The 16,467-nt window shown below is 50.6% G+C and overlaps 2 protein-coding genes across 6 annotated transcripts in view; one reads left to right on the top strand and one right to left on the bottom strand.

Annotated features, from left to right (window-relative positions):
• DELE1 (DAP3 binding cell death enhancer 1) overlaps positions 1–7,781 on the top strand; it is a 22,614-nt gene extending 14,833 nt beyond the window's left edge. For 2 of the 5 annotated variants that reach the window (XM_075510095.1, XM_075510091.1), the window contains 2 exons: positions 1,284–1,440; positions 1,697–3,806. In XM_075510095.1, the coding sequence (XP_075366210.1) occupies positions 1,284–1,440; positions 1,697–1,953 (414 nt within the window). In that variant the 3' untranslated portion in view covers positions 1,954–3,806. The other 3 variants (XM_075510092.1, XM_075510093.1, XM_075510094.1) reach the window with 3 other exon arrangements.
• Positions 5,403–16,467, bottom strand: PCDH12 (protocadherin 12). The gene is made up of 6 exons (XM_075511021.1): positions 16,324–16,467; positions 16,220–16,226; positions 12,253–15,203; positions 11,640–11,734; positions 10,237–10,388; positions 5,403–5,767 (listed from the first exon to the last, which is right to left on the bottom strand). The coding sequence occupies exons 1-6, from the start codon at positions 16,465–16,467 to the stop codon at positions 5,403–5,405; spliced, it is 3,714 nt and encodes a 1,237-aa protein (XP_075367136.1).

Genomic DNA, 16,467 nt, shown 5'->3' with positions numbered 1-16,467 from the left:
ATGCCATGCTAATTTGGGGATCTCTTCTCCTTGTGGTCTTGTCTTTGAGGTGTTCATCATATAAGAGACAGCTAGTGGAATACATCATACTTATTTAACCCTATCTCTTGTCACATCTGAAGTGCCAATCCTTCAACATGTTTATCTCATCTCTAAAGAAGTTTATTGCTGTCATAAACTGAGACTTGCAACATTTTGCAAAGCACCCACTCATTGAGTTCTTAGCTTTCCTCTACCAGCTACATCCCAAACAGCAACACTTTGCAATATGTTCTTTTCTCATGGCTTTATTAGAACTTGCTACTTACTTCCTTTTTTCTTTTTTTTTTTTCCTTCTTTTCTTTTTTCGTAAAGCCTTGTTTAGATCATGTTTCTGGCAATCATACTCTTCAAGTTATGTTGCTGGCTTTTTTGCTGGAAAAGGTCTGTGTGACCACTAGGCCATGCCATCTTTTCAATGTCTTCAGGACCATCGTCTTGCTATCTGTGACACCCTTTGCCTCCTATTGGATCTCAAAGATAAAGTGCAAAGCCAACACGTAAACATATCAAGGGTTTGGATTTGGCTTCACTGACCCATCTGCAGTGACATCCTCTACTTTCTAGTTCATTCTCAGGAGTTATGTATGTCTCAGTAGTTTAGGTGCTTTTTCTCTAGCACTTATTTGCTTGACTTCATTTCTGCTGCTTGACATTTCTTCTGGAATATAATTAGGTGGGGCTGAGCAAGATAGTGGTGCACTGTTGTGTTGAAGGCCTGATGTCCTGATGCTGCCAAGGGAAATCTTCCAACCCTTGGCAGCGAGTACCTCTCTGGCATTTGTTGTTTTACAAGACTTCTGCGTGAAATGTAGTAGGGCAGTCCACAGGGCATGCTCAGAGTTTGGATGTGATCAGGATGTGGGTACAGTCGAGGCCGCCCAAGTCCTCTTAGCTCTGACCCCTGACACAATCGGGATGCTCTGTGGAGACGGCTGTTCCTTTGTTCCCATGACACAGACCTGGATGTTGAAGGGAAATCAGTGAATTTAGTTGGAAAAGGATAGGAAAGAGCAGAATCAGAGATGGCTGGTAAGAAATTCTGCTTCACTATGTGCTCAGAGAAGGGACTAAATTACTGAATATAAGGTCTGAGGGATAGAGGAGTAAACTTTAAAGAAGGTGACCAAAGATAGAGCAGTAAACTTTAAAGAAGGTGTTAAAGACTCTCTGTTCTCCTTCCGTATGCTGTCGTCACTTCTCCATCGTGTGGGGCTGATTGCTGTGCTTTCTCCTGTGGCTAGGATGCCCAAAGCAGGTATCATGTGGGCGTTTGCTATGAGAAGGGCCTTGGAGTACAGCAGAATCTGGCAGAAGCGATGAGACACTACCGACAGTCAGCTGCTGCAGGGAACAGGAACTCCCGGGAGAGACTGCGAGTGTTAGAAGACGAGGTGGAAGGTACCACGGGCAGTGGGGGAGGAGGGTGTGTGGGACTGTATCGTGTAGTGGCCCCATAAAAGCGGGACCCAGTATTGCCAGAGGAAGGGTAACACAGGGCCATGGCAAAAAGGAGTCCTTTTTACTGAAGGGAAGGGAGCACATTTCCTTTTCAGTTTTTTCCACTTCTTACCAGCTATTTCCAGTCGAGCTGAAGTGGCGAAGCCATTCCCATAGTATGATGCGTCATTAATACCTTGTTTTAATGTACTTTCAGACATGCGAACAAAGCATCCATTCCTTTCCGGAATAAGAGCCTCTTCCTCCAGCCCCTGTTTCTGGACTATTGAGCGTGTGCCTACAGGCCTCCACGCCACCCAGCCAAGACAATCTGCCCTAACCCTGCCCCACTCTTGGAGCGCAGACGGACTCCACATGATGACGCTCGGCAGTGCAGGATGGAGCCATGCCCTTGGAAACAGGGCAACGCCACTGGAACTGCAGTGCTTGGAGCCCCACCACTGCTGTTATTAGAGCAGTTGGTAAGTGAAACAAGCAGGCAGAAGGAAAGGCAGCCCTTCTTAGTCTGCTTGGGGCTGGAAGCAGGCTAGCAGTGAGTGGAAAGAGAAAGCTTTCTGTTAATAGAACAGGAGCCATTTTTAAATACAGGGGTTTTGAGAACAAACCTTGTGATATCTCCTGTGTCACCATGTCATCTGGCCCTCTACCTTCCAATACAAGGACCTTTCTTATACTCCTACATTTCCGTATAGAGCTACATATAGACTCCCACCATGCCACGGTGATATGATTTAGGGCTGTAATTCCAGTAGCGCTGCACATCTTGCACACGGTCCCCCAGTGAGGTTTACAAGCCACCATATGATGATGTTGGCAGCTAACTCTGTGATGGGCCTGGCCTGCACCCTCTGAGGCAATTTGATCTCACTTCAAGGCTAGCTGTTCCCACAGTGGTTCTGTGACCAGCACAATCTGGGCTTGTCTGTACATTGCCATTGTGGCAGTTTAATCCACTTTCAAACCTGTGCAAGCAAGAGAGTGAATTCTGATTATTAGGGCACAGGTTTTTGTGGGATATGGCTTATGGATCCCCCTGAACTGGTGAAAGTAACAGCTGTCCTCAGCCATCCTGCACTGTTGTCAGTGCCCTTCAGTCCCCAGTTATTATTCCTTCAGCTCTGGTGGTGAGCTGCTCTCATGGGTACATCCCTTTGAGTCACGATGAGCAAGGTTTGCTTCAAAATTTATATTGTACATGTTTGCTAAGCACGCCAGCTCATTTTCACTGAAGTGGATAAGGGATGCTCCCAGCGGGCAGTAACCACTGTCAGGCAGACAGCGGCAAGCAGCTGGTATTATAATTTCTTCCACTAGGGCAGCTGAATCTGGAAAAAGACATTTGTCCACACCAGTTTAAACTGGTTCAAGGGCATCTGTACAAACTGTCCAGCTTCCTGTAGCCATGGTGCTCTCGTGCTTTGTGTAGATCAGGCTCTGAAAAACAAAGGCAATGGCCCCATCCTGAACTTGCTCTGGTCTCCATTCAGCAAGGGAGGGGCACAGCCAGAGCGCAACACATCTGATTGTTCTTCTAGTCTGGTCTCTCCTTCTGCTCAGACCAAACTTTCTTAGACCATTTCCTTTATCAAGCAGGATACAATTAGCAGGAAATTCCTCGGGTGGATTTCCTATTCTGTGATAATCCACAGCATGCTTACGCATTGGTCAGGACAGGACAGGGGTAAGGGTTGGGGGGTAAGCAGTTTGCAGAATCAGAAAATTGAACCAAGAGAGGAATCTGTCTCCTTTTTAATCTTCTTATAATGTATTTTTGTGTAGTTTGTCCTTTGACAGGCACATCAAAGTAACTTTCCAGAGGGAAATGTGAGATTGTGCCATGTGTTTGTCCTCTGTGTGCATTCCCAAGATGCAGAGGAATCCCATAGGGCTGCATCTCCTCACAGTCACAGATATGCCTCCCTCATGGTTTGCACAGCTGCATCTCAGTTAGAATTTGGCTCGCTGTCATTGTTTTGGTGCAAGAGCCTGTTTTGTTTGTGAAACAAAAAAGCAAGACATTTCTATTAGCAGCATGGCAGTATAAACAGGCTGGGGCAAACCCATCAGTGTAGTTTATTGCCAGAGATGGGGTTATCAGTAAAGCACTTTGGAAACTCCAAATACAACAGTGGATATTTCAGATATTAAAGAGTCTACCTGGGGAAATCTTAGTCTGTTGCTTTTGCCATTTGGTCCCAAGAGCAACAGAAAGGATAACTTTCTCATTTACTCTGCTTTAAATTATCTGTATGGTTGTCTGCTGCTGTGGCTTGTGTGTATACACACTAAAAGCAGAGCACTGTCACCTCTAGGTGCATGGAAAAGGAACACAACAAAGACACCCTTGAGATGCTCCAGGATCATGTCTGCTGGGTCTTACTGCCTGTTCTTTTTCAACTTAACAGTAAAATGAAAGCCAAAAGTATCACCCAAAGACACCTGATGCGACAGCCCCACCATGAGCAGATTAGCTTTGGAGAAATCTTTGTTGTGAACTGTGGTGTCTGTGGAGAAGTTAGTGCAGTATTTTTAATGTAAAGATGGCTAAGGAAAGAAAGCAGTGTGTATAAAGCACTGCTGGCCCTGCACGCTGATGGAGGGGAAGCTGGCAGTCTCAGCCTCACTTTTGTAGTCACTCAGCAAGCAAGGACGTGCATTGCTAGCAGCGGAGACAATGGCTTTACCCTCATTCCCATAGAATGACTCTCCTCTCACCTATACAGCCACTTTGCCAGCATGCCCCAAACTTGTTCTGGTGTTTTGTATCATAGTTGGAAGGCACGAACTATGGTACAGAAGAGAGTCCTATATGTGCATGATCCAGAAGCACTTACCTGCCATCCATGCACCACTGCATAAGCCTACAAATGCACTCCAGATGCTTATGCCACTGTTGTCTTTCCATTCTCTGTGAGTGCAAGTCCCTGTGGTTAATACCACCTGTGTGCTTCTTCCTCAGTTACTAATATCTGTATCTTAGTTTTCCTACATATGCTATTATCCTAAAACTGTCTTACAGCTCACATACATACAGATCAAAGTGAAAACCTGTAATATGGTTGAAGCTTGTGACTGAATATTTCAAAACAGTGTTTTTATGCTTCCCTTTTCCCACGTTACCTTTGGCAGACTCCAGCCATATGTTTTCTGCTCCTGGGCAAGGACTACTCTCCAAAATCCAATGGCCTCAAAAGAGGGTATGGAGAAGGAAACAGTGGGCACCTAGCGCAGCCATAGCAGAGATGCCAGAGCAGCAGTGCTGATCTGGGGGCATTTTACAGAATGGCAACTTCACCGTGGTAGAACCACAAAAGCTGAAAGGATCAGCAGGACACAACAGGCAGATCTCCCTTTCTGAGTTGCCATTTCAGGCTTTCTGCAGATACATTATTATGCCACCTATACTGCACCTTGTTCCAGAGATGGTAGTGTTAGAAAAAAAACAATTTTATTTAAATAAGAACTGAGATCCTGGAGCCCAACTCTGCAGTATGTTGCAAAGTCCATGTCTGCAATATTTTATCATCCATGGTGTCACAGTCTATAATAATGTGGATGTAGCTGACTGTGTTGTGGTTAATCTAACAACCCCTCCCCTCAATTGGCCTGCCCTTCGAGGAAAGGGCCCTCCAGCTGTTGTGTAACTTGAGTGTGATGGTAAGGTGAAAGATGAGGGTGGGAGAGGAGGAAAGCTAGGAAGGCAAGAACAGGCAGGTAGAAGGGAACTAAACAAGGTGAAATCAGTCATGGAGAAATTTGATGGAGTGAGGCAAAGGAAGATATGCTTGTGATCAGTCTAAATGTGGATGATTCAATGACCCTGTTAAAGTACATGCGTGCACCCCAAATGCAGAAGGAAACTCTGTCTGACTCCTATCTCCTTATCGCAGCTGCTAAGCTGCCTACAGAACAGGAGCACTGTCTTCCAGTCCAAGGTTCTTCCCATGTGCTGACAGCTGCCGCAGAAGGCCTGAGCCCGTTTCATTGTGGACTTGGACCTTCTGCGACAAAATCATTTCAAAGAGGGTGCTCATTTCTGAAAGGAAAGTGCTGGCCAGTCTTGTCCCAGTGGCATTCGATTCAGCCCCAGCACCTTTGCCAAAGGTCTCAAAGGTCTTTGGTTTCTCCAGCCTTGCAGCTTCCTCATCCTGAGGTGAATGCAGAGAGTCAGGGGAGAAGATGTTGTCCTTGTAACTATTGGTGAGCGACAAGGAGAGCCGGGCCACCCATGCTGGGTCAGCAGCTGTCAGCCTCTTGAGGGCCAGCTCTGGAGGGAGTGAAAACAAGAACTGTTGGTGAGATGTGGAGTAGAGGAGACCACAGGGGGGAGGGGAGAAAAAAAAATACTGAGAAATGAGGAGACTTCCTGAAATGAGCTGAGAGAGGACTGATTGTAAACAGATCTAGAGATAAGCTACCAGCAGCATCATTCAAATCAGCAGTTTAAAAAAACCAAACTAACTAGAACTGGTTTAAAACTACTGGGGTTTTTTTTGGTTTTTTTTTTTTTAATATAATGCCCATAAGGATCACTTTGGTTTCTCATTTATTGCAGCCTCAAGTGGCACTTCACTAAATTGTTAGCAAAGCCAGAGAAACTGAGGGTTTAGGACTGGCTAAAGGGGAGATGACAGTGGAAAGCTTTCAAGGGGGAAGTATCGGACAGAAAAAAGGTCACTAGTGGACTTCCCTTAAGGGTCACTCTAGGGTGGGAATTTGCTGCTAAGCAGGCATATTGAGACCGACAAGAAATGGGTTCTTGTGAAAAAAATAATAACAGAAGTAGAATGAAATTCTGGATTATAAAATGTACAGCTGGATGGTTGAAGACTAGTAACAAAAAATTGAGCTATAAAGTAGTTGTTCATAATTGGAAACAGATGAGGAGCAGTGGGAGCCTAGTGTGGGTGTTGGCTGCAGGCTCATTAGTGTACCAGTAATGTGATTCTGCCCCAAAATGGGCAAATGAAATCATACAATGTGTTGGTCAAGGTATTCCCTGTTGGCATGAAGACCTATCCGTGGTATTGCTACTAGGTCTGGTGAGACCTGATTAGGAGTATTACATACAAATCTGATTATCCATCCATAGGAAAGAGGATCCTATCTCCATCCATAGGAAAGAAGTGCAGAGAAAACTATTGAGGTGAAAACAGCAGTGAGTCCAGGCTTACGTGATGGAGACCCCAAGAGGTAGGGAGGTAAGGGTTGCTTAGCCTAAGGAAGTGAATGCTCACCAGGGATCTGACTGCAACCTGTCATTATTTTGATCAGATAAGCACCGACAAAGGACATTTTTATGCTTAAAATAGTGTTGGCAAAAGAAGAAGTGATTATAACTGTCCATGAATAAACATATACTGGAAATTAAAGGAAGGACCCCATAGCAGGGTGAGCCTGGAATAGCTTCCTTATCAGACGGCAGGAAAGGAAATGGGGGTTCTTGTTTTTTAAGGTAGAGCTTTGCAGTTGGTAAACAAGACTCCGTAATGTGGTGCACAGACGTTGCCTTCCAGCCCCGCATTGCTTCATTTCCAAAGCATAACGTAGAACCACTGGGAGGTTTGAAGCAACCACCAGGTTTGTGAAACGCTTTTGAGTCAGAGAGCGGCAAAACAAAGGCTCTGACTTATAAAGTGACCTCTGAAAGGAGGATCCCTGTTCTAATGCACTTATGCTGCTTCCAGAAGATAATCAATACCCTGCCACAGCCTGGGACACATGGTTGTCAGTCAGTGGCTAGTCAGTCACTGAGACAAGTAGTCTTCCTCAGCCAACTAAGTAATTAGTCCTTTTTCTCTGAAAAACAACTGTGTCCTGGGGTGGGATGGGGGTGAGGGCTGGGATTCAAACCTGGTAAGGAGAGAAGGGCAGATACATCACTTAGATTTTGTTTCAGCTGAAGTCCCAAAATTCTTTTGTGTTGCTTAACTTCCAGGATTTCTTTCTGCAACCTCAGTATTTTCTTTCAGTGCAGTGACTGTTCCTTAAGAGATCTCCCAAGTGTGCTGAAGTCCCATGTTTTTGCTCTAAAACATCCACAGTTCTCTCCTCCTCAGTTGGCAGGAAGCGACTGCATTCCCTGAATATTTTGATGTTTCAGCTCTGGAGCAGGGCACAACAGTAGCCTGCTCGCTGTGGGGAGAGCCAAGACTCAGTGCGCTGATGGTCCTGTGACCATGAAACTTTATAATTAGGTATGTTTAATTTGACCAATAACTCTTTACTGCCTTATTTTAATGGTGTTTTGGGAGCAGGGGTTGTTTTTATAATCAATAAAGTTATATCTCTCATCTGCTGCTGCGAGCAGTCTGTCTTGCTGGTGGCGTGGATAGGTGTTAATAGATGGTGCTGAGTGCTGAGAATTCAGCCCGCAGCTTGATGCTTACAGCATAAACAACCTGATAGCTGGCTAGGACAGATTATTCACACAGTTCCCCCCCACCGCGAATAGCACAAAGGCCCAGACAGCCTCAGCCAGCTGTTATGATACTCCTGAGTACAAGCAACGCTTCCTTCCTCCCTCTCTCAGGATGCAAGTCCACTTCTGTGTTTGTGTTTGGGAGAGGAGGAAGGAGTCCAGCAGCTCCATCGTCTGCACTCCGTTGCTTTTTCGGGAAGGTCTGAGCTCATGGTTAAGGTTGTTTTTCACCACTGAAACAGGGCAGCCTCTTTTGTCATGTCCAGCACTACTGCATGGGCAGGAAGCCACACTGGCATAGATAGCCTCAGCGTGCACCACTGGTGTTCACTGAAATTCCAGTGATTTGGCAAAAGAGGTTTTTTTCTATCAAATCCAAGAAGCATGGGAGATGGCATGTCATGGATATGCCTTGCCACAGCACAGATTTTCTAGGATGCCACCTGTCTGGGCAGGACTGGATCTGCTGAGGAGGTCCACCACTCCCTTTACTGGGACTGGTGCATGTCAGTACACCCATGGGATGGAGCTGGGCAGCCTGTTTGCTCCCTGCTCTTGGCTGCAGGACCTTTATATCTGAGGAGGCTTGCAGCTCTCGTTTTCACTCAGCCTTTCCTTCATTTGCTCCTTACTAGAATAAAAGGGCAGGAAGACAAACAGACAGAAGCAGCGTGGTTCTCCCTCTAAGCAAGAGTACAGAAAATGCCCAACTCTGGAATTAAAACGACTACAGCAGCAAACCTCAATGAGTTCCTCTTGCTGTGGAGGAGCGCAGAGGCTCCACAATGAGATTTCTGCTACAGGACGTGAGTCAGCCCAACTCTTTCAAATTGAAATGCCAGTAGAAGAGATTTTTAGAACAAATCAATAAAAGGATTGCAGAAAATGGCCCAGATGGTATTCACCCTGGAGTGCTAGAGGAACTCAGATATGAAATTGCTTGGTTTATTAACTGCTGTTCATTAACTACTGCTTCAAATGAACACGGTATCAGAGGAGGGGAAGGTAGAAATTGTGACATGAGTTTTTAAGCGCGTGAAGGTGAATCTAGTGCAGGCAAATTCATAGAAATCATTATATGCAAAACAGCAGATAGCCAAGTACCTGCTATTCAGGCAAGAACTGATGTTCCATTTGCAAGGGTGGGAATTGCGTTTTGCAAATTTGTTGGCATCTATTGGAAGAGGTGGCTGAAGAGTCCTGGTTGACAGAGGACACCTGAGCTTGCAGAAGAGCACCAGCCAGGCTCGCAGGGGACCTGAGCTGTCCCTGAATTAACAGCCAGGTTCTGTCAGGGACTAATGTGTGTTAAAAGCTGGGAAGTGAGGGTAGGAATAAATAATCTTCCCCCGAAGGGAGATCATTAGTGGAGACCCAGAGTATCCATTCAACATAGTGATAAATGACATGGAGAAGTGGATGGTGTTGTGTCGACTCCACTAAAACACCCAACAACATAAAAGCGGGGGGTTGCTGAAGGACCTAATAATATTGAGTGCTGCGAGCAAAAAGTGGCTGGTGGATTTCTGTGTCACCAACTGTTGGATAACTGTCATGGGGAACAACACATCATGTATTGATGGCTCTCCCACCATGCAGAGGAGGGATCTGGGAGTCACCATGAACAGCATGGAGCTTGGGCAGGAGAGGAATGAAGAACAAACCAGAAGACCTCCTTATACCACCAGTGTAGATATATCCTAAACACTGCACACAATTCTGGTCAGCACATCTCAATAAAGATGATACACTAAAATTAGTAACAGGTTGGTCACAGGAGACAAGACTGGATGAGTTCAGCCTGGTAGGAAATAGGTGCCTGATGGGGCTCAAAGGGTCTAGAACACCATGAAGGGCTTGACAAGACCAACAGTTCACCTTTCTTACTCTTCATGGACTAGAAGACAATGAAATGAAGGGGCTCAGGTCAGCATGGGAAGCAGAGTGTTCACAGGGTGCACAGTTAAACTGGACTTCACCCTTACAGAGGCCAACCTCACAAATTGGCTCAACAACAGCAGACACATCTATGCGGGGAAAGATCTACCAAGAGTCATTAAACATGAAAAAATCCAATGTGAAGCTCAGCAAGTCCCTTTGCTGTAAAATGCCTGATACCAACAGCAGATGGTCCATACATGCTGTCCCAAGCATCTGCCACTGTCAGAGCCACCCTAGAAGATGAGATGTCCCCTGGCTTGCCACAGGCCAGCCAGTTTTATCATCTGAATGGGGTTAGTGTGTTATATGAGGAGATCCCACCACTGGAGCCCCCGACCAGCCCCAGCATGGTCCCAGTAGCGAAGCCACCTCACCTGCCTGCGGCTCCAGGAGGGTCTCCAACTCTTCTCCCACCAGCTGCTGCATGGAGACCTCAAACCCACTCTCCGAATCACGGTCCTCCGCCTCACTCTCACCGTGCCCGCTGTCCTTTGTGCTCAGGCAATCAGCGTCGAGCCCTGCAGCCCTGCGAGGGGGCCAAAACACTCAAATCGCACTTAAGCCCTCAGCACAACCTGTCCTGCCGACTACTTTAAAGGTGGTTGTCTATATCCCCCGTAAAATGACCCAGAGGTGGGGTGTGGGCATCCTCTCAGTGCATCATTCACAATACCGAAGGCATCAGTCCCCACCAATTAATGAGTTTGGGGTTTGTTGTTTTGTGGTTTGGTTTTTTTTCTAAAAAAAAAAAAAAAGGAAACAAACCCACTAAAAACACAGGAAGCGGAGTGCCACAGACCCTCTGAAAACTGGGCCCCAGCTGGGTGCTGGGCTACACAGGGAGCTGCTCCACATTTCTTGCCCGAGAGGGTTTTTGTCCTTCCGCGGGTTGATCCTGAGCAAACAGGGAGCTGCTGGTTCTTCCCTCTGTATTTGGAGGAGCTGCCCATGTGCAGGACCGGGCAAGAGGCAATGCAGCCCATCCCTGCCCCAGCAGCCCCAGAGCAGCTCTCCCTCCCTCTCCATCCTCAGCAGATGGAGATGATGATGAGAAAGGTGCAGAAAGCTGTGTCTGCCCACAGCCTGGGCAGGACAGGGGGGTCGTGGCAAGGCAGCAATGAAGCCCTGGCATCCTTGGGAGTATTCACCCAGAGATGTTAACACCATAATTTAATGGGAATGCCATAAAGTTTGTCTCTGGGAACATCTTCAGCACACAGCTGGGATATCTCTGTCCTTCCCAGCCCTGCTAGCAGGGTCTCTCCGTCACTAGCCTCCTGGCCCAGAGACAGACGCCCTGAACTCACATCAACAAGCAACAGCATCTCTAAGAAAGTACCCAGAGCTGTGAGAAAGCTTGTCCTTGTGCTGCTGCCTACAAAGCTGGGACCCTCTGTGCTCATCAGGGCACCTTTCCATTGCACTTGAACACACCGGTGTTCCCCCAGCAAGGACGGGCAGATGGTTCACGTCTGTGGGGGAGCTCAGGTGGGTAGCTGCCAAAGGTGCCCCAGGAAGGAAGCAAAGAGCAGCCCTAGGAGAGTGCTGGATACCAACGGGGAGCCAGGACCAGAGGAGAACAGCCATTCCCTGAAGGGAGGACCTGCCTCCCCAGTCTCAGGTCAGCAAAACCGGGGACGAGGTTTTGCCTTGTGTGTCTGCTGCCCTGGTGTCTCCTGCCCTTGGAGGCTCTTGGGGTCAGTGGGGCTGAAGCAGAGGCAGCAGAGACGCAGGGGAATGGGGCGTGGGGAAGGGAAGGGCTGAGAGCCAGCCTTACCTGCTGCCATTCTTGGCCGTGTACTTGTTTCCCCTGTGGTTTGTTTTGGGCTGGAACTGGCCCTGGTGCAGCAGGGAGAGCAGCTGGGAGATTTGCTGTAAGGCAGGAAAAGCCTGTTGAGCCCCAGCGATCACCACTCAAGCTGCTTCCTGCCAGGACGTCCCCTCTGAACCCCCCCGGCCTTTTTATAGCGTTTCCTCCTCCTGCAGATGGTTCAGCATCCCCACACGGGGGGGAAAAACTAGCGACCGGACAGCCCACCCAGCCCCAGTGCTTCTCCTGTGCCATCTCTGCCTGCTGTTCCCCGCCCACACGCTCCCCTGGGGAAGTGAGCATGGGGTTGTTCCCTTCCCTCCGTGACAGCCATCCTCCACCCCAGCTCCCAGGGCATCCTGGTGGGCATGGGGAGACCCTGCCCATGGTGGGGTGGCCGTTCATCCTACCCAGCCCCTGCTCCTGGGGCACCTCTGCCCAGGGATGGGAGAAGAGACCGAGCAAAGACCATCAGGTTGCATATTCCCACCACCCCAGAGTGTGCAAGACCCGGGCGAGGAAGGATGGGGGCAGGCGGGGGTGGATCTACTCCTCCAGCAACACACGGGGCAGCTCCTACCTGCACCGGCGGTGACTCCATCGCGAACTCCCCAGTGGGGCTCTGCTCTGCCAGTGCCACCAGCGACAGCCGGACCAGGCTCCTGAGGATGTGCTGGTGGGGCTGGGACTGCCCAGGTCCCCTGGCACCCACAGGCTGGTTGGGTGGCAGTGGGGGCTCTCCCACGGGCCCCTGCAGTGGCTTCACCAAACTCTTGCAGTGCGGTGGTGCATCCAGGGGGCTCGCAGCCTCTTTCGCCAAATTTTTCTGCCTGTGGGGCTGGCAGGGCCGGCGCTGCAGGATGGGCAGGTTGAAGGTCCCCTGCTGCTCATCTGAGTCCTTTTGAGTCCTCTGATTTCTCAGGGTCCTGTAGAGAGTGGGGGTGAGGTGGAGGGGAGCCTGCGGGGAGCCCCCTGGCACAGGGGTGGCTATGCCAGGCAGATCCTCCTGGCAGGGATGGGGGGGCTCAGCCTCCTGGGCCCGGCCCCGGAGCAGCGGGATGAGGTGGATATCCGTCTTCTGGATCTGCCTGTGCGGCTTCTTGAGCTGCTGCTGCCTGCGGGCATCCTCTGCCTCCCTGCAGTTGTAGGCCATGCCATCCTTCTTCTCCTTCTTACACAAAGACAGGGCTAAAGCCAAAAGGAGAAGGCACCCACCCAGAAGAGCGGCCAGGCAGATAACGGCCACCACAGATGGGCTCAGCCACCTGGGATCCTGGGCTGAGATTTTGGAGAACGCCCCGTGATGCCGAAAAACTAAGCGGACCCGGGCCAGGGTGTGCATGGGGATGTCCCCCCCATCACTCACCCGGACGACCAGCTCCCGCTCGCTGCCAGCAAGGCTGCTGGTGTTGCTGGTGTTGAGGAAGACCTCCCCCAAGAGCGGGTCCAGGATGAAGAGCCCAGCGTCATCCCCACCCACCAGATCATACCGGAGAGCCCCATTGATGCCAGAGTCCACATCCCTGGCCACGATGGTGAAGAGGAAGGGAGCACTGGCACAGGACACAAGTGTTGCATTTGTCACTGCTGCAGTCCCTTGGGTGCTCCTGTTCCCGGGGACCACCCAGAAGCACCCTGTCTCCACATTGACCAGGACGGAGAGCATGGCCGTGCCTCCCACCAGCACCGGTGTGGTGATGATGGGTGCATTGTCATTCTGATCGAGCACAGTCAGCCTGATAGAGACATTGGACACCAGCTTGGGGTGACCACCATCCTCTGCGGTGACCAGGAACTCCAGGCTCTTCACCTGCTCATAATCAAAAGCTTGGAGGGCAAAAACATCCCCAGTGATGGAGTCAATTGAGACCAGACCCAAAGCAGAGGAGTCTGGGATGCTGTAGGTGATTTTCCCATTGAAACCTAGGTCAGGATCGGTGGCATGGACAGTGAGCAAGAAGGCAGGTGCTTCGCTGTTCTCAGCAACAGCAACCTCGTAGGTGGCCTTCTCGAAGGAGGGGGCATTGTCATTGACGTCACTGATGCAGATAGTGAGGTGCTTCAGCACAGCCAAGGAGAGGTCACCCTGGTCCCACACCACCAACGTCAGGTTGTACTCGGCATGCAGCTCCCTATCCAGTGTGGCGTTGGTCATCAGCACGTAGCTGTGGCTGTTGGTCCTCTTCAGCCTGAAGTGCTCATACCCTTGACTGAGGGAGCAATGCACTTGCCCGTTGCTTCCCGAATCAGGGTCACTGGCTGTCACTAGAGCCACAAAGCTGTCTTTGGGGAGGGCTTCAGAGAGAACAGGCGCTTGCGTGGCCCAGGTCACATGGACATCGGGAGCGTTGTCGTTGACATCCAGGACTTTGACCAGGATCTTGCAGTGTGCTGGGATGGGGTTGGCACCCAGGTCCCGGGCTTGCACGTCCAGCTCATAAGTGTGGGTTTCCTCGTAGTCCAGCGGGTGCTTCAGGATGACACTGCCTGTGTAGGCATCAATGTCGAAAGTGCTCAGCACCTCCGGGGGCGCATGCTTGCTCAGGCTGTACTCGATCTCCCCGTTGGGGCCCTGGTCAGGGTCGGTGGCTGTGACCGTCACAAGGAGGGTCCCAGGCAGAGCATCCTCCCGAACCTCTACGGTCAAAGAACTCTCTGCAAAGACTGGGCTGTTATCATTGGAGTCAAGGACAATGACTTTAATTAAAGCGGTACCTGATTTTGGTGGCTCCCCATGATCAGTGGCCATCAGCACAAGGTCAAAGGAGGAGTGCAGCTCCCGGTCCACTTCTTTAACCATGACAAGCTCTGCCTGCCTCGTCCCATCAGAGCCAGAGATGACCTCCAGAGCAAAGTGCTCGCTGGGGGAGAGGGCGTAGGAGCAGCGGGCGTTGAGGCCAGCGTCGGCATCCAGGGCTCGGTCCAGTGGGATCCGTGTCCGCAGGGATGCACTCTCAGACATCTCCAGCTCCAGCTCAGGTGTGGGGAACCGCGGCGCGTTGTCGTTGACATCCAGCACTTGAACCTCCACGTGAATCAGAGCCAGATTTTGGGTAGCCAGCACATTGAACGAGACCCAGCAGGGATCGCTGTGCCGGCACAGCTGCTCCCTGTCCACCCGCCCAGCTGTGCTGAGCACCCCGTCCCCGCTCCCCACATGCAGCGGGAACCTCCCAGGGGTCTCCATCAGCTGGAAGGTATCTGCTGTTTTGCCACTCTCACCCCTCTCGAAGTGCTCAGCCAGCGTCCCTATCACCGTTCCCAGCGGCACTTCTTCAAACACCCGGTACTGCACCGTGAACGTGGCCACCTCCTGGGCATCGGTGGAGAGGAAGAGGTACCACCACAAGGCTGGGAGATGGAGAGCGGAGCGGCTCAGCAGCAGCATGCTGCTGGCAAAGCCCACTGCCCTGCTGCCCCAGCACGCTGCTGCGGGCTTGCCCGCCTGCCGCCGCATACCCAAATGGTCCTTATGGCGATCGCAAGTCCTTGGCACCCTCTCCCATCTCCAAGTCCCATAGGCGCCAGCCACTGGTTGGAAAGGAGGAGAAATAGCGAGCGAGTCCGGTGGTTGTCCCCCGCCCCGCCATCGCCGGGGACAGCCGGGAGACCCAGCTGCTTCCCAGGCTGAAATGCTCAGCCCAGAGCAGAGGGGACCGCCACAGCCGCAGCTTCAGGAGGGAGCAGCATCCGACTGGCCAGGCCGGGGCTGGGAGGTGGACCAGCTGTGTTTCCTATGGAAACCCCACCTACAGGAAAAGGGAGGACCGGGCTGGTACAATGCCTCGGCGGGGTGGGGGCTTGTGGGGCAGCACACTTCCCAGCTGGCAGAGGGGTGTGGAAGTGCCCTCAGTTTCCAGCCTGCAGGGACCATGACCACTGCCTACTGTCACCTGTACAATGCATTTTACAGAAGGTGTGATTCCTGCAGACAGCTCCTAACCCATCTGCAAAGCCTCACGCATGCTTCAGGAAGATGTCTGCAAGGACCGGTGATGATGATGGACTTCTGCTCTTGCATTACCCCAAAGGCTTGTTCCCCACGCTGTTAGATTTCTGACTTACTCTGATTTATTTTCACTGTGTCTAAATCCAGCGTGTAATCCCTGCTCCTTGCTCTGCCTTTTGCTGCTGGTTTTGAGGGCGATGCGCCCATGTCACCTTTTCCAACATATGGCTTTTGATTATGTCACTGCTTCATTTTCATCTGGACACACCAAAATGAGCTAATGAATCACTGGGAGAGTTGCCACATCAAACACAGGCAGGTGGGCACAAGGGAAGAAAGGAGGCTCTGGCAGATGCAAGCCATGTCCTGTCAGGCCTCTCCCCACCCCTTATGTCTGCCTGTCCTGGCCAGCTCCCCCCCATCTTGGCACATACTCTATTTCCAGCTCAGCTCTTGCTTTGATTTCCCCAGCATCACTCCTCACCCACCACTGATTTTGCACCACCAAATCCCTTCTTTGCCTTATTTCAGCATCTTACCCCAAGCCCCAACCTTCAAGCAGCCCACGTGAGGCTGCACAGCCAAACCACCCGCTCACTGGCCAGCTGTGCACACAAATGTGCATGCATAGGTAGCACAGCCTAAAGTTGTTTCATGTATTCCTCCTGAGCAGGCAGCTGGCTGCCTGCAGAGCCCAGTTACCCCAAGCTGGGCTGTACTTTGGGTCTCAAGGTGAGTAAAGGCATTCAGGACAGGGAAGGTCACTGCAGAAGTTTCCTTGACCATTAGAGAGAGTAGAGCATCCTCATGGTGTGGTTTGAGTCCCACCAGCCACTTCGTCTTCAT

The sequence above is a fragment of the Mycteria americana genome, chromosome 8, assembly GCF_035582795.1.
Source record: "Mycteria americana isolate JAX WOST 10 ecotype Jacksonville Zoo and Gardens chromosome 8, USCA_MyAme_1.0, whole genome shotgun sequence".
Lineage (NCBI taxonomy): Eukaryota > Metazoa > Chordata > Aves > Ciconiiformes > Ciconiidae > Mycteria > Mycteria americana.
The sequence above is the reverse complement of the archived record's forward strand: the minus strand, read 5'-3'. Positions and strand labels throughout refer to the sequence as shown.

Excerpts from the sequence above, each read along its gene's own strand:
- PCDH12 (XM_075511021.1), bottom strand. The coding sequence starts at position 16,467 with ATGAAGACGAAGTGGCTGGTGGGACTCAAACCACACCATGAGGATGCT. Across the intron at positions 11,735-12,252 it reads TGGAGTCACCGCCGGTGCAG|CAAATCTCCCAGCTGCTCTC; the intron begins GTAGGAGCTGCC and ends CCTGCCTTACAG. Across the intron at positions 10,389-11,639 it reads ACGGCCAAGAATGGCAGCAG|GGCTGCAGGGCTCGACGCTG; the intron begins GTAAGGCTGGCT and ends GCCCCCTCGCAG.